Source organism: Bufo gargarizans, chromosome 5, assembly GCF_014858855.1.
Source record: "Bufo gargarizans isolate SCDJY-AF-19 chromosome 5, ASM1485885v1, whole genome shotgun sequence".
Lineage (NCBI taxonomy): Eukaryota > Metazoa > Chordata > Amphibia > Anura > Bufonidae > Bufo > Bufo gargarizans.
Window position 1 is genome coordinate 52,952,978 of NC_058084.1, and position 23,407 is coordinate 52,976,384.

Consider the following 23,407-nt stretch of genomic DNA (forward strand, 5'->3'; position numbering starts at 1 on the left):
AATGAAACCGCATGGTTAAAAAGTAGTCTCAGAGAAGTCATGTTAGCAGGTCTCATATCTGGTGGCTACTCTATGTGGTGTATAGCATATCTTATGAGGAGCAGAGATGAACCGGACAGGATTGCATGTCCTAACTGAGCACCACAAAGCTATGAAACCAAGTGAAGTGCGCAGTAAAGTTACTATTGTACGTACTGAGAGTTGTCCAGACAGGAACTGGGGAACATCACGCAACATTCCAGGGCTCATGGGGGACGTAACGGATATGGAGGGACGATCCATTTTCTGGGACTCAAAGGAACTAGAACCTTATAATCGTGAAGAAGAAAAAAAAAATTTTTTTTAGACAAAAGGCAAAATATAATTTCACTGATGCACATTCTTCCTAAAAATTAGGTTCAGCTTCAGTTGTGCAGAAGCTGTAAGTATAGGACTGAATGGCGGCCCTGTGGTCCCTGCCTTCGGGAGCTATGTTCAGCAGACATGACTAACGTACCCACAGATTTCTATTCGCCAGGCGTATGCCATACCTATGATTTAAATGTATTGAAATGCAGAGCTGACCATGCATCTCAATACAACTGCATGTCCATGGAAGGCCAACATGCTATCTTTATCCACTGGATATGGGATAACTGTTAGATCACGGGGGGTCCAACTGGGAACTCTCACTGTTCCCTGTCATTGTGCATGCTCCACACAATGGGATGCAATTCGTAAAGAAGTAATTCATAAAGAATCAAATTTCTTGTCAAAGTTCGGCGAAGCAGCCGAGTTGAATTTTTGAAAACTTTGCTCGTCTCTACTCAAGTTGCTGGATCCCATCCTGTGAGATCAGTATTGCTTAGCTAACTGTTCATATTTCACAAGATTAACTACATACAGGCCCAAATAAAGAAATACAATGAAATACCCCATGCAACCAACTTACTGGAATCCTGTGGGGCATGTGTGCTATCAGGTATCCTGGGGATATCTCTGAAATGAAAAGTTACATATCACATTCACAATTTGGTCCATCAGACATGGTTATGCCATCACTTTATGACTGGCGGGGGTCTCTCCTCTCTAACCCCCCCCCCCCCCCCCACACACTAATTTTTAGAATACTTTTTTTCCTTTCTGTGCAGTGGAACTGCAGCCAACCTCATTGACGTTCATGGAGCTATACTTCAGTTCCCCTGCTTAGAAGGTGGCCGGGACATCATTGAGCACGGAAATACTGTAAAGGGGTTGTAGCACTTGAATCAGTACTGGAGCCCCTTCATTCTCAGAATTGTTGGGGCTCCCAGAGGTCGGACCCCCCACTAATAAGAAATTGCTGCTTGGTCCAAGTGATGTGCCATCACTTTATGGCATGGAAATACCTCTTTAGAGGAGCTGTATCCACAGGATAAGGTATATGTGTCTGATTTGAGAGGGTCTGACCCCCGGGGGGCCCTCATGATCACAAGAATGTGGGTTTCCGTCTACCTGTATGATTAGGGCCATGGTCAAGCACTCCATTCTTCTTTAGAGGAAGGACAAAGATAGACAAGTACGGTACCCAACTATCTCCGACAGCCTCTTAGAGATGAATGGAGTGGCAATGCGCACGCACGACCCCCAATTCGTTCATACAGAGATATATATATATATAGGACCCCCATTTTTGGTGGGGCTCCAGCAATCCTGTAGATAGGGGACAGGTTTAATACTTGCCTGAGCTGAGTGATGGGTGACTGACGTCTTACAAAACGTACACTAAACCCATGCAAACCAAGACCCATGATGAGGTTTCTTCAGCCGCTTTATGACAGTCATAATGACATGAACACTTACCCTATTGGTCTGGAGACCACTAATTCTACTTGTGCCTCAGGTTTGGACTCCAGAATTATATTGTAAACTTCTTCGAATGTGGCGCCTTGTAAAATCCGCCCATTCCATTCTAAAACTTCATCACCTGAAAGATTGTACAAAGGTTACTGTCGGCCTTCATAGTCAAGCACATTGTAAGGAGGTTGTCAGTGATGAGACATTGCCCTTAAGCATATGAAACCCACAGATCTAGTTGAGAACTTGATTTTCAGATTGTCTGGATGAAAGGACCACTTAAAGTAGTCACCCAGACCAGAAGTCAGTGTGCAGTCTGTAAAGGCTCCGCTTCTGGTTTTAGCTCACAATGATGGAAATTACTGATCAAATACTGACCATACAGTGGTCCCAGAGGTCGGCCCCCCACTAATCAGAAATTATTAGTTGGTTCAAGTGATGTGCCATCACTTTATGACATGGGAATTCCAGGATAGGGGATAAGTCTCTGATCTGAGAGGGTCTGACTGCTGGGACCCCCACGATCACAAGAATGGGAGTTCTACGTCTACACATATGATTGGAGCCGTGGTTGAGCACTCCATTCTTCTTTACGGGACTGACGAAGATAGACAAGTGTGGTACTATCTCCAACAGACTATTCTTGTGGACAGGGGTGCACCACCAATGAGGCCAGGTGAGGCGTTCGTCTCAGGCAGCACCAGGTGGGGGCAAGAGGGAGGCAGCAGAAGGGCCATGAGCGCTTTCATTGTGGCAAAGGGGTTAGGTTAAGAAATTAGTATCGGGGGGGGAGGGCGCTGTTTCAGTTTTCGCTGGCAGCAGAAAGGCTAGGTGCGCCCCTGCTTGTGGACCAGAATAGGACATGTGCTATAGTTTGCTGTACAGATGCACACGGATGTCCACCTTTTTTTGAGTACCCATAGAAATGAATGGGTCCATGTGCAATCTGCAAAAAGTGTGGCTCAGGCACGGATGCTAAATACACTCATGTGCATGAGGCCTTATATCTTATTTCTGCAAAAGGCTCCACTTCTGGTTTTAGCTCCAAATCACTGATGGAAATCACTGATCAAACGCTGATCAAACACTGTGTGAAAGCGACCTAGAATAAGAACAGACGGTCTGGATGCCGCACACCTGAAACCCCACTGGTACGGAGTCGTCAATTGCAGCATGATTTCGCCACCAAATAAGTTGCCCATTGGCACTTGCATGTGGATGGCTTTAAGGCCACATGCAGCATCCAAACCATGTGTTATTACGCAGCTGTCCAGCTTTTTACCCCAGCCATCTGTACCTGCGGAAAAACCCATTCTCACCTGTGCCCTGCTGCTCCATTCCAATTCCATGGCTCTCTTCACCGTTTTTTATCTGTCAACTTCCACGCTGACTGCTTCTCGTGCAACGCTGGAGCCAATAACTGGACTCAGCAGTGATACATCTCCAAGCAACACGTCACTACTGGGTCATGTGCCACTTGGGGACATATAACTGCTGAGGCCAATTATTGGCTGCAGCGGCACACGTGACCCTGTCCATGTGGAAGTTGACGGACGGGGACTGGAAGTCCAATGAGGAGAGCCAGGAAGTGGGAATGGAGCGGCAGGGAGCAGATGGTAAACTGGTAAAACTGGAAATTGTGCAAAAAAAAAAAAAAAAAAGGAAAAACTTGGACAGTTGGTGCTTCTAAGCCACTACCCTAATCAACCCTACGGTTATATTCACACAGAGTTTTTTTGGTGTGGATTTTGGAGCAGATTTCACAATACAAATTTGCACCAAATACGCATGCAGATCTTCTCCACTATTTGCAATGGGGAATCCACATGTGAATTCATGCTGCGCTTTTTGGAAAACAAAATTTCAGAAAAAAGAAGTGATATGTCCATTCTTGACACAGATTCCGGGTCCAGAATTTCCTCTGAAGTGGGCAAGAAAGAAAATCCGCATCAAAACCTTGTGAAAAAAAAAATGTGGCAGGAAAAAGGATGCATCAAAAAAACTGATGCAGATTCCACATCAGAAAATGCTCCATGTGAACATACCCTAACGGGTGAATAATCCTGAAGACTTTTATAATATTGTTAGACATTTTGCGAAAAATGCAAATGAAACCATTCTGGCTTTATTGAAACATCCACAGATACAGCAAATTACGACTTCACAAGCTGCGGTGCTAGGACGGCTCAGATAAGCTCGGCTACACCTTACAGTAAGAACGGTATAGGAAATTAGCAACATAAATCATTCCCGCAGATCCAAACTGCTCAGTGCCGGAGAATGACAGGACTGCGGCGAGGGGCGATAAAGTGATTTATTCAGACTGACAAATGCACATTTTAACCCTCAACTCTGAACACTGTGGATCTCTTGAGAGGGTAATAAAGATGTGACCGGCTCTTGGTGACCTGACCCCGGATGGGATGGAGCCGCGTCCTACTGCAAATGTTAAGACATGCTGCAGGTGTGCAGTGTTTTCAGACTGTGCCACCACAATGGAGAGAACAATGGCCTCTTTTAGACATCTCTTGGATGAAGGTCATGGTGATCTACAAAGAAAAATGTAATCTCTGCAACAGAAAATGTCTCGCGCTGCTTTTTGTCTTCCCAACCAAAAATCCATGTAGCTTATTTTTTAAGGCAAAGGTATGACATCTCAAGTCATAAATACCACGTAGACTCTCATCTCCAAAACTGTCATTGCTACTGGTCTTCCGCTTTACCGTATGTGTGACAATCTGTTACTTCATTGGCAATGTCCACTTGCCCAAACAATGGTTTTTTTTTATTCTCTCATTGCATATAAAATGAGAGATGAATTAACTTTGCAACAGTTGCTGATCAAAAATTTCCTACAGCTGCTATGCAGACCTATGCGTCTCCATGGTAACAGACAGCAAGCGAACTCTGCGTAGTCTGATCCTGTAGTCAGGATGGGTCTTTCTTCAGGTGATTGCCAGGCATTAGAGAAGATGGACCACTTTGGTCAGCTGATCCCTATATCTAAAAGAAAATGCTGAACGCCCTTCCTTTCAATACTCCATGTTTTTATTGCCACAGCCAGCAAGGTTTAAAAGAGATAAGTACCTGGTCGTAGTCTTCCAACGGTGTCCGCCAGGCTCCCTTTCTTCACTTTGGTGATATAGGCGCAGAGATGACCAGACTCTGACATTTTGCCTCCTACAACCTAAAATCGAAAAACACAAAATTATATGATGCAGAAAATTCAACAACCTGAAGACATTTGAATATACTAGGTCAGGCTTGGATGTCCTCCTGATCTCTTCAATACTGACATCTCCTAAGATATCAGATTTTCATGATCTAGCTGATGCACACCTACAGTACAGACCAAAAGTTTGGACACACCTTCTCATTCAAAGAGTTTTCTTTATTTTCATGACTATGAAAATTGTAGATTCACACTGAAGGCATCAAAACTATGAATTAACACATGTGGAATTATATACATAACAAAAAAGTGTGAAACAACTGAAAATATGTCATATTCTAGGTTCTTCAAAGTAGCCACCTTTTGCTTTGATTACTGCTTTGCACACTCTTGGCATTCTCTTGATGAGCTTCAAGAGGTAGTCACCTGAAATGGTCTTCACTTCACAGGTGTGCCCTGTCAGGTTTAATAAGTGGGATTTCTTGCCTTATAAATGGGGTTGGGACCATCAGTTGCGTTGTGGAGAAGTCAGGTGGATACACAGCTGATAGTCCTACTGAATAGACTGTTAGAATTTGTATTATGGCACGAAAAAGCAGCTAAGTAAAGAAAAACGAGTGGCCATCATTACTTTAAGAAATGAAGGTCAGTCAGTCCGAAAAATTGGGAAAACTTTGAAAGTGTCCCCAAGTGCAGTCACAAAAACCATCAAGCGCTACAAAGAAACTGGCTCACATGCGGACCGCCCCAGGAAAGGAAGACCAAGAGTCACCTCTGCTGCGGAGGATAAGTTCATCCGAGTCACCAGCCTCAGAAATCGCAGGTTAATAGCAGCTCAGATTAGAGACCAGGTCAATGCCACACAGAGTTCTAGCAGCAGACACATCTCTAGAACAACTGTTAAGAGGAGACTGTGTGAATCAGGCCTTCATGGTAGAATATCTGCTAGGAAACCACTGCTAAGGACAGGCAACAAGCAGAAGAGACTTGTTTGGGCTAAAGAACACAAGGAATGGACATTAGACCAGTGGAAATCTGTGCTTTGGTCTGATGAGTCCAAATTTGAGATCTTTGGTTACAACCACCGTGTCTTTGTGCGACGCAGAAAAGGTGAACGGATGGACTCTACATGCCTGGTTCCCATCGTGAAGCATGGAGGAGGAGGTGTGATGGTGTGGGGGTGCTTTGCTGGTGACACTGTTGGGGATTTATTCAAAATTGAAGGCATACTGAACCAGCATGGCTACCACAGCATCTTGCAGCGGCATGCTATTGTCACGGACGGTGTACAGGAAACAAGGCAAAACAACATGCATAAATGACTCGCTGGATCCAGAAGCTAAGGAACAAAAGGGGGACCCCTGTAGAAGACCTGGGACTTTCCCTGGCTGCTCAGCCTATGCATAGATCCGAATGGTGGAGGTATGCATATCCACGTACCTTGACTATATAATCCCTGAGCACCCTGCAATAGTGAGGGGACACGACCACCGGCTCCCTACACCAGACACGGAGGGAGTCAGGGTCACCTGGGATCCAGCAAACAGAAAATAACAGATAACAGTATAACACTTAACTTTGTAGAGGAGAGGAGAACCAGATGGGCATGCACACATACTCCAGGAAGAAATATAAGCCGCCCAGAAAAGCATTCTGGGGAAGAATTTAAAGGGAAACAATTAGTCCAACACATAACAGCTGAGAGACGCTAATGAGAGGAGGAGCTGAATACCACAACACAGAACTCAAGGAGGAGGTTCTGAAAGGCCTCTGTCAGAGCTTCTCAGCTGTCTGGTTGTGACAGCTATTCCATCCGGTTTGCGTTTAGTTGAACCGTCATTAATTTTTCAACAGGGCAATGACCCCAAACACACCTCCAGGCTGTGTAAGGGCTATTTGACCATGAAGGAGAGTGATGGGGTGCTGCGCCAGATGACCTGGCCTCCACAGTCACCGGACCTGAACCCAATCGAGATGTTTTGGGGTGAGCTGGACCGCAGAGTGAAGGCAAAAGGGCCAAAAAGTGCTAAGCATCTCTGGGAACTCCTTCAAGACTGTTGGAAGACCATTTCAGGTGACTACCTCTTGAAGCTCATCAAGAAAATGCCAAGAGTGTGCAAAGCAGTAATCAAAGAAAAAGGTGGCTACTTTGAAGAACCAAGAATATGACATATTTTCAGTTGTTTCACACTTTTTTGTTATGTATATAATTCCACATGTGTTAATTCATAGTTTTGATGCCTTCAGTGTGAATCTACAATTTTCATAGTCATGAAAATAAAGAAAACTCTTTGAATGAGAAGGTGTGTCCAACCTTTTGGTCTGTACTGTATATCTGGAAATAGAAGCCATACTTCTGACCATATCTGCTGGGGTGCTGGAGTAGGACCTTAAAACTATACAGTAGATAATCTGGTAGTTGTTTGTAGTACCAGAGTATGGGTTCTGTTTATTGGATGTGGTAAACCTTTAATAAGAAGAATCTTCTAAGCTCCTTGAGAAACACAAGTAACTTCAAAACATCTTGGGGGAAAAAAAGACCTATAGATGTATAAGTAAAAATGAAACTTTGGGATTCACATAAAGGCTTGTTTATCAGCATATCAAGGAATTCAATGATTAAAGAAAGAGAACAGATTTCTGAGGGAAACATATTTAGAACAGGAGGTCATGATCCGAAGAGGCGGTGCTGGAGGCTCCAGGACACTTGAGGATGTTCTACTTTTAGACCAGGGCTGTTATTCATAAAATACCCTCTCAGCACAAGCTATGGAAGCATGTATAATAAAAGAAGTCGAAATCCTGCGGAGATGCAGGAGGCTATTATGAATAGAAGCAAAGATCAAATAGCAGAAGGTCTGGGGTTCTGCAGCAAAGAGAAAAATTGGCAGATTGCATGTGCCAAGCGAAGCTTTTATGTCTTCAAATGCTATGTTTCTAGGTGTTAAATTATTTCTGAGAAGACTGACACATTCATTTGTGCAGCTCAGGACTGAGGACGTGTCTGTTTTAGAACATGTATTTTGTGCTAAAAAATTCAGAGTGAAGAGAATCCATGGAATCGTAACGGCTTTATGAGCCAAATCTGGAGGTGCTACACACTGAGAGCGTGAAAAGCAACGTTTCAGATCTTCTCAAAGTCAACTTCATTTGGATAACTGTTATTAACATTGCATGCCAGAAGTGATGGACATCAACTGGGATGCATATAGACCTGCAACCAGTAAAGGAGCCAATGGCCTCCGTAGAGAACATGGGACTGGAATTTCCTGATTTCTCGACTTTACATGCTCTCTTCTGCTAGAGCAATTACTATGTACGGCTCCAGTAAATCAGCTACTCTCCATCTTTATCTCCGTGCTTTTGCCCAATCTTGAAGGGCATCTGTCAGCAGATTTGTAGCTATGACACTGGCTGACCTGTTACATGTGCACTTGGCAGCTAAAGACCCCTGTGCTGGTCCCATGTTCATATGTGTCTGCATTGCTGAGAAAAATTATATTTTAATTTATGGAAATGAGCCTTTAGGAGCAAAGGGGGTGTTTCCATTACACCTAGAGGCACAGCTCTCTCTGCAACTGCCGTGCCCTCAGCACTTTGATTGACTTTAGGAGATATCAGGGCCAGGCAGTAATCACAATAACTGTGCCTGGCCCTGTCAATCAAAGTGCAGAGCGCGCAGAGCCTCTAGGTGTAATGGTAACGCCCCCGTTGCTCCTAGAGGCTCATTTGCATATATTAAAACTTCATTTTTGTCAGCAGTGCGGGCTAGAGCTGAAACAATTACTCGATTCAATCGAGTAATTCGAAACAAAAAAATCCTCTATGCTAATTTTTTGCATCGAGGATTCGTTTGTGTCATGTAACCAGTGAAGTGCTTGCTATTACTTACCACTCCGTGGTCCCCCACGGACAGGAAAGGTAAGTACTGTCACTGGGGTCATGGCTAGGAGGGGGAGATGGCACTGGGGGGCATTTGGTGGCACTGGGGGGGCAAGTTGGTGGCACTGGGGGGAAGCTGATGGCACTGGGGGGAAGCTGATGGCACTGGGGGGAAGCTGATGGCACTGAGGGGGCAGCTGGTGGCACTGAGGGGGCAGCTGGTGGCACTGGGGGGCAAGCTGGTGGCGCTGGGGTGGGGGAGAGCTGAAGGCACTGGGAGAATGGAGCTGATGGCACAGGGGGATAGTGGTGCTGATGGCACTGGGGGGAACGGAGCTGATGGCACTTGGGCTGATCGCACAGGGGGGAACAAAAAGTGTTGGGGACTGATGGCAGGGGGTCTGATGTGTTTTTATAAAGGTAAACAGTCTATTAATTCATTTTTTCTTATTAGAATACTCAATTAATCGTAAAAAATAATCGATTGAATACTCAATTTCTAAAATAATCGTTTACTGCAGCCCTAGTGCAGGTACATATGAACATGGGACCAACACAGATGTCTTCAGCTGCCTAGTGCAGATGTAACAGGTCAGCCAGTGTCATAGGTACAAAACTGCTGACAGATGCCCTTTAAAAGAATCCTGCAAATGTTGGGAGCTATGCTTCTTCTCAAAGCTCCGCAAGGTGCATAAGACCTAAGATTGTAAACCACTGACAACAAAGTACTACGATGACCTCCTAAATTTTCTCTTTAGTTGCTTAAAATGTCAAAAATGTAGCTTTCCACACCTTAGGGAAAATGAACAAAATATTTTCTTGAGCTAAGACAATCTCAAAGACGAGATGACCAGGCATGTTATGTTGCATCTTGCCCCGAGCTTGAGATCGCTTCTTTTTTTTTTCTGCTGACCTTGCGGTGTCTACATAACATAATTTCTCAACTAAATATCATTTCATTTTTCAATTAAATATTCTACGAAACTGTAGAAAGCCGATTATTGAAGCTCAGAACGAACTGCGTTTGGTAATCCACAATATTTTATAGGAAACTAAGCTGTAGATCTGAAAAGCAGCCAATGTGCCATATCAAGAAAGTGATAGTGAGCAGAACCTGCTAATAGTAGGTATACAGGGGCGCACCACCAATGAGGCCAAGCGATGCGAATCGCCTCAGGAAGCACCAGGTAGGGGCAAGAGGAGGGCAGCCGAAGGGCCATGGGCTGAAGGGAAGGGGTTAGGTTAAGAAATTGGCATTGGGGAGGGAGGGGCGCCGTTTCAGTATTTGCCTGAGGCAGCAGAAAGGCTAGGTGCGCCCCTGTATGTATACAGTACATTACAGACAAGGATCAGGACAAGGGGCTGGTGGAGCAGGCAGTTTCTGAGGGCATCACTGAGGAAGGAGAAGGCTACTTATGGTTTACAGTTATGGTTAGGATATGGTTACATCTGCGCCAGAGGTGCCGAAATGATGAGCACCATAACAGTAATTTACCGGGTCCCTATTTTGGAGTTAAGCCCTTGGAGTTATTGCTTTTTCTTCCTTTTTTCCATAGTTGACAACTGTACCAAATTTGGCGGGACTGTCCTTGATTTTCAAACAGTCCTGGAAAAAATTGCAGGGCTAACACAAATACCACTCATAAGTGGATGTTCCCAGGCAGGGGAGGGGCGTGCCCAGGGGCCCCGATTTTACCAACTAAAATGTTGGTACAGTACGTTTTCTTTTTTTAACTCCAGAAATAAATGTCCTATGCAACTGCCTACTCTGCCTATCCTTTCTTCCACCATTGGTTTCTAGACATGAAGCACCAGACTATCCAGAAATTATCAGACTGCGAAAGATTTATTAAAAGTGGTGCAAAGGAAGAGTGAAGCAGTTGCCCGCAGCAACCAATCAGATTCCAATTCTTATTTTTCAGAGTCCAAATTGAAAGTTGCAATTGAGGAAGTTGTATTTGATTGGTTGCTTTGGGCAACCGCTCCACTCTTCTCCCTTAGCACAAGTTTTGATGAATCTTAAATCTATTCTAATACAATTATATAAGAATACTATTACATTGTTGCCGACAGTCTCGAATGTTCAGAGACAGCCGCTCATTTTCAGAGACAGTCACTAATTTTCAGAGACAGTCACTAATTTTCAGAGACAGTCCCTGAAAATTTGAACTGTCCTGAGCTGAAAATCGATGGGGTGTATGTAAGCCTGGCCCATAAATGGGTGACCCCCCTGAGATTTTCAGAAATCTGTCTGTATATGCTTAGCGGCTATGGAACGCGGCCCTTACCTTCAGTCCAAGCATCGCTCCAGAATCTCGAGGAACGCTCCCGTCCTTTAATCGCTTGTTTAACAAGATGCGGCCAATTAACCGGTCGCCATCTTTGGACGCTTGCCACGTCACCGGGTGCTGATGTGTTACATAAGAAAAATTACAGAGATGGATGTTATTTTCATAGGTGACAGAAGAGGTTTTTCGCAGTTTTTCAGCTGTTGTCGAAACTTAGCCCGTTGTCAAATAATGCTGGCTGGGATTTGTAGTTCCACAAGGGCTGGTAATGTGTAGCGAGCATAAGCCTCTTCTAATGGAAGCAAAACGCCAGTAAAAATGAGAGTCATTTAAAGATGGTGCCAAGAAGCTCCAACACTACTTGTAGGGGTAAATGAGTGCACAAAAATGTGGTACTATACAATGGACCTTTCATGAAGAGACAAAGTCACTTCAACTTTCGAGCATGCATGTGTTCTGGGGTGGGAGGAATAAGCCACTTTCAGACAGCGCCTTATTTCCTGCCAGAAAACAAAAGGGATCAGACGTTGAAATTCAACATGTCCAGTCCTTCTTTGGGGCAGTCTCAATACAGCCCCAATACACAGAAGATAGTCAGCCTGTTTCACCAAAATCAGCAGGTTCTGACAACTTTGTCCACCTACTCATGGTACAAAAGGGGTTGTCTGACTTCAGCAAATGACATTTATCATGTAGAGAAAGTTAGTACAAGGCACTTACTAATGTATTGTGATTGCCCATATTACCACCTTTGCTGGCTGGATTCATTTTTTCATCACATTATACACTGCTGTTATCCAGGGGTTATGACCACCCTGAAATCCATCAGTGGTGGTTGTGCTTTCACACCTATAGGAAAATGCGCCAAACTACTGTATGTGCGCTCCCGCAGTCCCAACCACCAGAAAAGGCCAGCGCCTTTTCCTATAGTGTGCAAGAACGACCACCACTAATGGATTGCAGGGTGGTCATAACCATAGAAAGGAGCAGCGTTCAATGTGATGGAAAAGTGAATCAAGCCAGCAAAGGAGGCAATATGGACAATCACAATACATTAATGAGTGCTTTGTATTAACTTTCTCTACATGATAAATGTAATTTGCTGAAGTGAGATGAATCCTTTAGGGAAGCAGCTGAACTGGTTTTTCAGAGATTATTTTTTTTTTTCACAGGGCAGAATGGATAAAAATAAAAAGAAGCATTACTCACCTCACTGATTTCCCCACCACTGCTATTGTGATGCTGCTTTGGTCCCCATTGCTGTCAACTTGCCGATCCTGGCATGACACACATGTGGTTAAATGGTTAAAAGCCTGCTGCCGCCAGTGATTGGCTGAGTGGCCATTTCCAGCCTTTTCATGTGTGTTGAAATAGACAGCAGCAGGGACTGAAGTAGCATCAGGGGAATCAGTGAGGTGAGTAATGTTTCTTTTTTTATATTTTTAACTAATTCTGGCTCATTTTTTAAGATTTCTACTCCGCAGAAAATCCCCTTTCAGAACGATTGAGCTCTGCTACATCCATATTGCTGTCATTTAACTTTAAACTGGGCACAGCAGATAACAATCTGCATACAACACATTGACACACTGTCATATATTGCACCCGAAAATCAATACATAATGGCATTCTCTTCTTTAATTGACTCTCGAGATGATTTGAAGAAAATGTAAAGAAACCAAAAAAGCAGAGGTAGAGCAATGATTACACAAAATATACGTATGTATTTTATCATCGGGTTGGAAAGTGTTTGTGTCTTCTAACCTGACCAGTATCAGAACAGCTGAAGTGACATTACGGAGACGACCGATGCAACGCTACAACATGGGAAAGAGGAGTCCTAGCCTATAGATTGGAAGAGGATAGATCAGGGACAGTAATACAGGATAGAACAGGGTCCCGAGCTCAAGGCTATGGGAGGCTAGAAACTGTAATGAATCAAACCCAACATGAGGGAAAATCTAAAGATGATAACAATATAATGGAATAGCGGAGACCAGAACAGACACTGTACGGTATAGCAGATGTGATGATCACATCAATAGGTAATATGAAATCTAATGGCCCAGAGCATCAGGGGTTCCTTACTGTAGATCAGGGATCAGCAACCTTCGGCACTCCAGCTGCTGTGAAACTACAACTCCCAGAATGCACACTTACACAGCTATTCTTGTAACTCCTATAGAAGTGAAAGGAGGATTCTGGGAGTTGTAGTTTCAGAACAGCTGGAGTGCCGGAGGTTGCTGATCCCCGCTGTAGATGATGGGGCCAAAAAGAAACAGCTCAGTCCATTGCCTATAATGGGAACGGCATGGATCCAGCATAAATGGCGGGACACGGCTGACCAAAAACTGTTCCTTGCAGTGATTACTGTCCGGCCAAATCCCTCCCATTTATGCCAGGGGGGCATCTGGATTCCCACAGGATACCATAATAGTCTATGGGGTCCAGCGGGCATCCGGCACTAACCTGCTATGCAGGATCCGGAGAACTCCCACAGGCTTTTCCCTGCCGGAAGGGCCTGCCGGTTTGCTGTGCCTCAGGCTACTTTCACACTGGTGTTTTGGTTTCCGTTTGTGAGATCCGTTCAGGGCTCTCACAACACAAGCGGTCCAAAACGGATCAGTTTTGCCCTAATGCATTCTGAAAGGATAAGGATCCGCTCAGAATGCCTCAGTTTGCCTCCGTTCCGCTCTGGAGGTGGATATTAAAAAGCTGCTTGCAGCGTTTTGGTGTCCGTCTGACGATGCAGAGGCAAACGGATCCGTCCTGACACACAATGTAAGTCAATGGGAAAGGATCCGTTTTCACTGACACAATCTGGCACAATAGAAAACGGATCCGTCCCCCGTTGACTTTCAATGGTGTTCAAGGTGGATCAGTTTTGGCTATGTTACAGATAATACAAACGTATCCGTTCTGAACGGATGCATGCGGTAGTATTATCTGAACGGAAGCGTTTGTGCAGATCCTATGACGGATCCGCACCAAACGAGAGTGTGAAAGTACTGTATGAAACATGCTGCGTCAGAAAAGTGGAGTGATTTTTGCCTGCTCTGTCGGTGGAGTAGTAATTTCTGCCAAATTTAAGACATATTTGCATCACTTTTAGTGCAGTTTGTGTCGTGCCTAGCAGTTTGCATTTACGAAGGGGTGGCCAGATGTTTTGTGGATGGGGCTAGATTGATCATTGCAGCTTTTTTTTTAAGTCGCAAGTGTACTCCAGTCCCTTGGTGGAATATAAACTGGTGGAACCTTGGCAAGAAATAGGATTAGACTTTAGATGGAAAAATCCAAAGGTAATTAGTGTGACAATATTTTTTTTTAAATACCATATGACATTTTGTAAACTAGTTGCAAAAAATGGCTTCGAACCAAGTGGCCAAAAGTTTGCAAATCGATACATTAACCCCTTAGAACCGGCATGCACAAAATGTATCACACCGTGTGACAGGCTGGACGCTCATTGCTAAAAGTTTGACACTTTTCTCTCTTAGCTCACATTTTAAGGGTGCAATTTGGAGGAAGGGGTGCAGAACCATTCATTTCAATGGGGCCGCAAAAAATGCGGACAGCACGCCGTGTGCTGTCCGCATTCTTAGTTCCGTTCCGCGGCCCAGCAAAAAAGATAGAGCATGTCCTATTCTTGTCTGCAATCGTGGACAAGAATAGGCATTTCTATCATAGGGCCAGCCATGCGCAGTCCGCAAAATGCGGCCGGTATCCATGTTTTGCGGGTCCACAATTTGCAGGACCATAAAAAACGTATGGTCGTCTGAATGTAGCCTAACATTTACGACATAAAATTGGTGTAAATTTCAGGCATGCATGGTGCCCATGGGTGTAATGTTTAAAAGTGGAGTGTCTGGGGCTGTTTTATCAGTGGAGTGGCTCTCGCGACATTTTGTGTGTGTGTGCTTTTTACTATTCCCCCTTCCATCTTTATAATAAATAACATTAGACTTTAGCCCGAAAAATCACTGGGTGTGGGACAAATTCAACAAATGGTGTGCGACAACTGTGAAATTTGTCACAGAAATTACAATATTCCTGTAACTCTCTCCCTGTAACTGCCACAGCTGCTAACAGTAGATATGGCTGGTGACAGTTGAAGATTTAAACTGAGCGTGTGCGACCACCTCTGCGAGGTGGACAAGAGATAAGGAAAAGAACAAACCGCAGGGGGCGCTATACAGATATATTTTATTGAATAGCTCAGTGACTATAATACATTTTTAAATAGATGCAATTACTAAAGTATTCAGATCCAGGGGCTGGTTTGAAAAATATAGAATATTTTTTGTGGCACAACTCCTTTAAAGGTGTTGCCTTATGTGTCTTATGGTGGCCAATCATTTGATGCCTATGATCATGGGGCATGTGGTTGAATTAGATTTTTAAATCCAAGAGAGAGGACCCTTCATCGGGGAACTGTCATCCAGATTGTAGGTAAATCCAAGCAGATTCAGGTACCATCAATCTCTATGATGAGATTATGGACAACATGTACAGCAACCAGCACTGATCCCGAGGTTTATACACAGTATATATATATATGGAGATAGAGAATTAGGAACGTGTCCCCTTTAAATGTCTCATGAGCCATCTACTTCTCTGAGTTTAAAATACCCAGGAAATAATCTGGTACACTTCGGAGAGTGGGAGTAATTATTACCATCCTACAGCTCCTGCATTATTCCACTAAATTGCTCCAAAATGTGACTTTCTGGCTCCTAACCTTTTATTTGCATATATCACGCGTGCTATTTGTGTTTGAAGGCTCTGGGCTACTCTAAGGTGCAGGCTGAATATGTAAAAGGATGCAAAACATATATCTCGGGTGTCCTCCTCGGTCTCCTGACGTGGTGGTAGATGTCTTCCATGTGTTGAAGGGGTTGTCATGCATCTTTCATTGATGGCCTATTCTTAGGGGTGGGATGCCCGTCAATTAGCAAGCATGCAGAGGACTTCTCGATGTAGTACCAGACACAGAGATGTGTATCTAGTACTGCAGCTCGGTCCATTCAGGTAGCACGATTGAGCTTCTGTACCAGACACATGAACGAAACATAGAAGCACAGACCGGAGCGACGCTGTGTCTATACTGCAGTAAAGGGGCTACGCCGCTCCAGGGAGCATCCCTTCTTCTCAGGACCTCCACCAATCACAAACGGATCAATGTAAATTCATGGAAACCTCTTTAGGGTATTTCTATCTTAAAGGGAGTATGTCAGTTCCAAAATACCCCCCAAACTAGAGCAAGAGGTGTATAGTGTAAGTGATGCTGAGTCCGACTATGTAATTTTTCTCTTCATATTCAATTGCGTTCCGACACTGTGCTCCGACAAACCAGCAGTAAAATGCACTGAGAGGACTCCTCTTTGAGTCCTCTCCATTAGGTGGTGAGCTCCGGAGTCCTCTCAATGCATTTTACTGCTGGTTTGTGGGAGCACAGCGTCGGAACACAAGTCAGTACTGTATATAGATAAAAATTACATAAGTCAGTATCACCTAAACTATGCACCTTTTAGGCTACTTTCACACTAGCGTTTTTGCTGGATCCAGCAGAGTTCAGCAAAAACGCTTCTGTTACTGATAATACAACCGTCTGCATCTGTTATGAACGGATCCAGTTGTATTATCTGTAACATAGCCAAGACGGATCCCTCATGAACTCCATTGAAAATCAATAAAGGACGGATCCGTTTTCTATTGTGTCAGATTGTGTCAGAGAAAACGGATCCGTCCCAAATGACTTGCATTGTGGGTCATGACGGATCCGTCTTGCTCCACATCCCAGGACGGAAAGCAAACTACAACATGCTGCAGTTTGCTCTCCAATATGAGAACGGAACGGAATGCATTTTGGAGCCCTCCGTTCTGTTCAGTTACATTTTGTCCCCACCGACAATTAATGGGGACAAAACGGAAATGTTTTTTTTTTCCGGTATTGAGACCCTATCACGGATCTCAATACCAGAAAACATTAACGCTAGTGTGAAAGTAGCCTTACTTTAGTTTGGGGGTGTTTTTGGAACTGACAGATTCCTTTTAAAAAGGACTGGTCCCCTCTCCCGATATGTCTGTTTTAGAAGTTACTTGCATTCCCCATGTAATAACAATTCTGGAGCATCTATTCTTATGATTCTGTGTTGTGCCTTTCCGTTATTATTCCTGCTAGAAGCTGTAAATGAATTGCCAGCAGTTTGCAATGAAGGTCCAGATGGGTGTAACCAGTAGAGGGTGTGTCCCTGCACAGTCTGACACTATCCAATCAGCGCTGCCACTGTCAGACTGTGCAGGGACACACACCCCATCTGGATTTTCACTGCAAGTAATTCATTCACAACTTCTAGCAGGATTAATAAAGTAAAGGAACATCGTAGAGTCAGAAGAATAGATGACCCAGAATGGTTATTCCATGGGGAATCCAAGTAGTTACTAAAATAGACATGTGAGGAGAGGGGACAGGTTGTTTTTAAGGCTTCAAGCACACGACCGTTGTTTTGGTCCGCATCCGAGCCGCATTTCTTCAGATGCGTACCCATTTACTCAATGGGGCCCCAAAAGTTCCGATCTGTGGCCCCACAAAAAAAATAGAACATGTCTCGGAACGCACACGGGAGGCATCCGTGTTTCGCGGATCCACACTTTTCAGACCGCAAACCATGGTGCAGTCGTGTGCATGTAGCCTAAGGAGGATACACCATAAAAGCCTGATGTGTGGCACCTTCATAGGAAGATCAGGAGTTCTGGTGACTCTAGTTCACTGATTCCTGGCCATGGAATTCAATAGAGAAGAGGCCATGCTTGCAAGTGTCCTCATCTAATGAGGTCTATAAAGACTGCAGTGACATTTATGGATTCTTGTCAGCAGCCACTTATCTCCCTACCTGTGTGACCGCCATACAGAAGAGGTCTGCTATACTGCCTCTGCTTGCTGTACAGTCTTGTTCTATATCCTCTTATTCAGACAAGAAGCCTGAGAAGAAGACATGGTGGAAATGATGGTAAGTTATGTACTATCGGTATACTGAGAACGGTCATAGAAGACATGGTGCATCATAGATCAGGCTTTAAATATTCAACTTTGGTCCCTTTAGTGGGCTCTTGGGATGACATGAGCAGCTGGCTCCCGCTCGGAGGTTATACTTGGCTGTTGTAAGAAGTCACCTGCATAGATGGTATTATAGGCTTCTAGAAAAGGTACTTCATGTGCAGTACCATACTATGAATATTGAGGCCTCACAGGATCGTTCTAGAGGCGCTGAAAATACATAGTGAATAAATTAAAAATATATTAAGTACCTGTGTTCTACAACGCACACCATCTGTCAGGTCACAAGACTGGTCAGAAGAGACCTACCTCAATCCTGCCAGTAGATAGACACAAGACTCTGATCACTCAGTAAGGCCTCATGCACACCACCGTAGTTCAGGTCCGCATTTGAGCCGCAGTTTTTTGCGGCTCGGGTGCGGACCCATTCACTTCAATGGGGCCGCAAAAGATGCGGACAGCACTCCGTTGCGTGGCCCCGCAAAAAAATATATAGCATGTCCTATTCTTGTCCGTTTTGCGGACAAGAATAGGCATTTCTACAATGGGCTGCCCGTTCCATTCCGCAAATTGCGGAAGGCACACGGACGGCTTCCGTTTTTTGCGGATCCGCGGTTTGAGGACCGCAAAAAACGGAACGGTTGTGTGCATGTAGCCTAAGTCTTACAATATATCTAACTATCTACCTATTATCTATCTATCTCATATCTATCTGTCTGTCTATCTATCTATCTGTCTATCTATACTATCTATCTATCTATATCTATCTGTCTATCTATGTAAGGCTAGTTCCACACCTGCAGCAAAAGCTATCCGGAAGGCTGTTCTGGTAGAGGAATAGCCTGCTGAAGTTCACCATGTCCGTTCTAGCCGGATAGGGATGTGCACCACTGGAGCCCATTGACTATAATGGGGTCTGTCAAGACTTCAGTACCAGTTTTTTCTGGCGGAAACCCGGCGTTCATGCAGAAAACCATGCTGGATCCCTGCCAGATCCCATTAAAGTCAATAGGCTCCAGTAGTGCATGACGCTAGAATGGACATAATGAACTTGGTCAGGCTTTTCCTCTGCCAGAGCAGCCTACCCGATGGCTTTACTGCTGGTGTGGAACTATTTATCTATCACATATATATATTTTCTTCATTCTAGAGAGATAGATAGACAACCTGCCATTGCTTGGAGGGTTCAGACATAACCAGCAACCCTTAAATAATACCAACTTACCTGATGATCTAAGAGTGTCAGGGGTCTCTTCTCCCTTCTGGCTAAATTTGCAGATGTCCTCTTGACAACATGAGGTTCACAAAGACCAGGGCTATCATCAGACCAAAGCTCTACTCTGCACTGCCTTCTAGATAAACTAGAACCTAAGCATATACAATATTTACTATTTGCTAAGATTTAAAAATATGTCATACCTTTTTTTTATAGATTTATTTCACTTTCTTTGGAAAGTGACCAGAAACGCGTTTCATACAGCGTCAAATTCAGGATATCATTGTGTGAGGTGACGGACGGGCGCATATATTTTGTGTAATCACAGCTGCTCCGACTTCATAAGTTCATGCCCCATGCAGATTCCACATTACAGAAAGAGCACATTAAGAAGACAAACACGAATGTCATGGCTCCCAACACACTAAAAAAAGAAAAACCCCAAAGAAACAAACTGAACGGAGACCAACACGCTACAACTCAAACCACACAAAAAAACACTATGACGACAAATGAAAAGGACAGACATGACATGAAAGTGAAAGGGAAAAAAGAAAAACAACTTTTCTGTGCAAACAGACCCAATTTTTTTAATTTTATTTGTATTGTTGACTTTTTTTTGGGGTGTATTTTATATATTGACCTGTACCGGTTCATGTGGGATTAACGCTAACAATCAGCCAAATCAACTGCATCCTTAGTGGCAATAAAGCTTGCTGAATGGAGATGATATCACATTCTAGAATATGCAGTGAGATGAAAAGGTTAAATTTCTCTGAGCCTGACAATTCTCCTTCTTGCATTGCCAACATCGGCAATACAAGAACGTGCCGTTTTATTTGCATTCTTTTCTATTTTTCTTTACGTGATATTTTTTTGTATTTTATTTTATATATTTTTTTGTTTTGTTTTTCTTTTCTGCACCTTAAGAAATACTACAGTGTCTAGAAAACAGTATGGAGCTCATTCAAAGACAGCAGACGCAGCTCCCGGCTGCCAGCTAGGGCCAAAAACGTGCAGAGTGGCTGGATGTTGGCAGATGGCTGCGACATCACACTGCAGTCTTCGAATAAGCCCCCTGTCTCGTTGTTAAAAAATGTTTTAATTAAATGAGTGACAGAGAGCAAACGAAGACCAAATGAGCAGATCCAAAGGCAGGCTTCCACAATTGTCAGTACCTTCTCACTATGGCTATGCTCCTCGTTAAGGGTGGTGCTACTACACGTATCTACCCCAGAGTCTTTTATCTGAGGCTCTGACCATTCCAATTCCTCTTCCAATGAGTGGGCTCCAAAGCACACCATTTTCTTTTGTCTTTCAGACAAGGTGTTAGAATCCGACAAAACTGCCTGCTCACTAGTTTTTCTTTTTCCCCTTTGACTGTCCCCTACAAGTGTGGGATAAAAAAAAAAGGATATATATAAAATAAAGGAAAAGAAAACATGCATAGGTAAAGAAATGAAAAGAAAACTAAAACAAAGGGAGGTGTGGATGGTGAAGGAAACTGAATGTTAGGGCCCCACATGTCTCACCAAAGACATTGGGGATGCTTCACTGCTGTGCCAAGAGGTGTGCTCCATCCAATACTCCATGTCACCTGTGAGGATCAGACAGAGAAGATAGAGCGGTAAAGGAAAGATGAGGAAAGATCAAACAGAGGTATAACATGACAGTTCTCTCATCATTCTGTCCTGTCTTCCGCTTGTCTCACTTTGTGGTGTGCATTGAATTTTTTATTGCCACAATACCCTCTGAGCAAGGCCAAATACAATAATACATCAAAAGACTGAAAACATATGACATACATTAGCACAGTGTATATAACCTGATATAAACACTCAATGATACAAAACCGTAGGCAAATCCTCCAAGTCAAACAACACAAGATCACACTGCTGACAATAAACGATGGAGGAAGATTAGCTCCTGCTCCCCCTCGCTGCCTAATGACTTCTGCAGATTTTTTTAGGATCGTAAAAAAACGGATCTGTCACCATTGACTTACATTGTTTTTAGTGATGGATACGCTTTTCTTCCGTTTCGATGACCGGTCACAAAACGGAATGCTACCGGAACGGAAGACATTCTGAACGGATCTCTTTCCATTCAGAATGCATGGGGAGAAAACAGAACCGTTTTGGCCCGGTTTTAGGCTAGGTCTACACGACGACATTGGTTGCACCAATGTCACGCGACTATTTTTATAATGGCAGTCTATGGTGTCGCACTGCAACATGCAACATGCTGCGACGCAACAGTCGCAGAAAATCCATTTGAGATGGATTTTTCTGCAACTGTTGCGTTGCAGTCGCAGCATGTCGCATGTTGCAGTGCGACACCATAGACTGCCATTATAAAAATAGTCGAGCAACACTGGTGCACCGAAATGTTGCGCAACAAATGTTGCAGTGTAGTTGTGCCCTATCTGTCGCGCGACAAATGTCGTCGTGTAGACCTGGCCTTAAGATCCTCTACCGGATCTCAAAATCCTGAATGCCAAAACACATATGTGAAAGTAGCCTTACTGCAGCAGGCTAGGTGAGACCTAATAGTCATTCAATGAAAACCGAATAAAAATGCAGAATCAGAGAATACAAAATAATATTATAAGGCGTCCTGAACGCGAACGTGTGCGCCCCGCGGCAGCACGGCAAACATGCCAAGAGACGGCCGGAATAAAACTGCCACATGTCATAGTTTTATTCCGGCCGCCTCTCGGCAAGTTTGCAGTGCTGCCGCTGGAACTCTGGCCCTCCCCCATTATGGGGGGTCAATGGGGCCGGAGCGGTAGTCCGGGGACACGCGTGCACTAGCGGCAGCACGAATCCGACAGGCTGTTTACCCGCCAGAACAGCCTGCCGGAGTTCCTTGCCGCTAGTGTGAAAGTAGCCTAAGTCAGAAATCCAGCTGTTTTGTGGATGTTCTTATGGAATGCATTGGTTTTTGGCCTTTTTCATCATAGGGAATGTCCGAAAAAATAGTCTCACCTGCTCTCTACTTCCAAACTGCCCTAGCTGTGAGGGCAAAATGAGATGTCTAAATTGTGCCATATTCTACAAGCGCTGTGCGCCACTTTCATAAGCTTGCCACACAGACCATTCCCTTTACACAATTAGACAAATTTCAGTTTGTCCTCTGTTGATAAATCAGGGCCACAGTCCATTATAATAGGATCAATACGCTGTAAAACAACTGATGAATGAGGACACAGACTATAGTGACATCATAGCAACAGAACACAGCCTAAAAAACAAGGACACAAACTTTTGCGATGTAATCAGGGGCGCACCTAGCCTTTCTGCTGCCTGAGGCGAAAACTGAAATGGCGCCCCTACCTACCTCCCTCCCCAATGGTAATTTCTTAACCTAACCCCTTCCCTTCAGGACATGCACATTTAGTTGCCCCCCTCTTGCCCCTACCTGGTGCTGCCTGAGGCGATCACCTCGCCTGGCCTCATTGGTGGTGCAACCCTGGATGTAATCACAACTGAAAACAGTCTGAGGTACCAGTCAGAACCGAAGTCGAGTTCGGTTTCAAGTTTTAAAGTGGTTTTCTACTTAAAAAATTAACTACCAAAGGTTATTCAACGAAGTCACGCGCGACTTCGTGAATAACTTACTTTGGCTCATCGGAGCCCATCCATTTTAATACTGTATGGAAACGAATCTCCGTACAGTGTTATTCTGAAGTTTTGAACGAAGCGACTTCGGATGAAGTGGTGATGTCACAATAGCTCTATTGTGATGATGTCATATTCATTTATAAGCTATGTCCTATTTTAAGGACGTTACAACAGATGGTGCTTTTACTGATATGGTTTATTTTCATTGTGATGGTGTTACCGCACTGTACAGTAGTGTTTTTGTTTTATTTTATTTCTAGGCTGTGTTCTGTTGTAGTGATGTCACAATGGGTAGTATCCCTATTCCTAGGTTGTGTTTTATTATAATAATTTTTCACTTGCCTGTGTTAATAT

At 44.0% G+C, this 23,407-nt stretch overlaps 1 protein-coding gene across 16 annotated transcripts in view; it reads right to left on the minus strand.

Moving 5' to 3' along the window:
- RIMS2 (regulating synaptic membrane exocytosis 2) overlaps window positions 1-23,407 on the minus strand; it is a 578,844-nt gene that overhangs the window by 242,562 nt on the left and 312,875 nt on the right. For 12 of the 16 annotated variants that reach the window (XM_044295802.1, XM_044295812.1, XM_044295801.1 and 9 more), the window contains 6 exons: window positions 20,609-20,817; window positions 11,158-11,277; window positions 4,903-5,002; window positions 1,822-1,945; window positions 932-978; window positions 196-308 (listed from right to left, as the gene is read on the minus strand). In XM_044295802.1, coding sequence (XP_044151737.1) covers window positions 196-308; window positions 932-978; window positions 1,822-1,945; window positions 4,903-5,002; window positions 11,158-11,277; window positions 20,609-20,817 — 713 coding nt within the window. Of the gene's footprint in view, window positions 1-195; window positions 309-931; window positions 979-1,821; window positions 1,946-4,902; window positions 5,003-11,157; window positions 11,278-20,608; window positions 20,818-20,962; window positions 21,028-23,407 lie in introns of all 16 variants that reach the window. The other 4 variants (XM_044295813.1, XM_044295806.1, XM_044295804.1 and 1 more) reach the window with 1 other exon arrangement.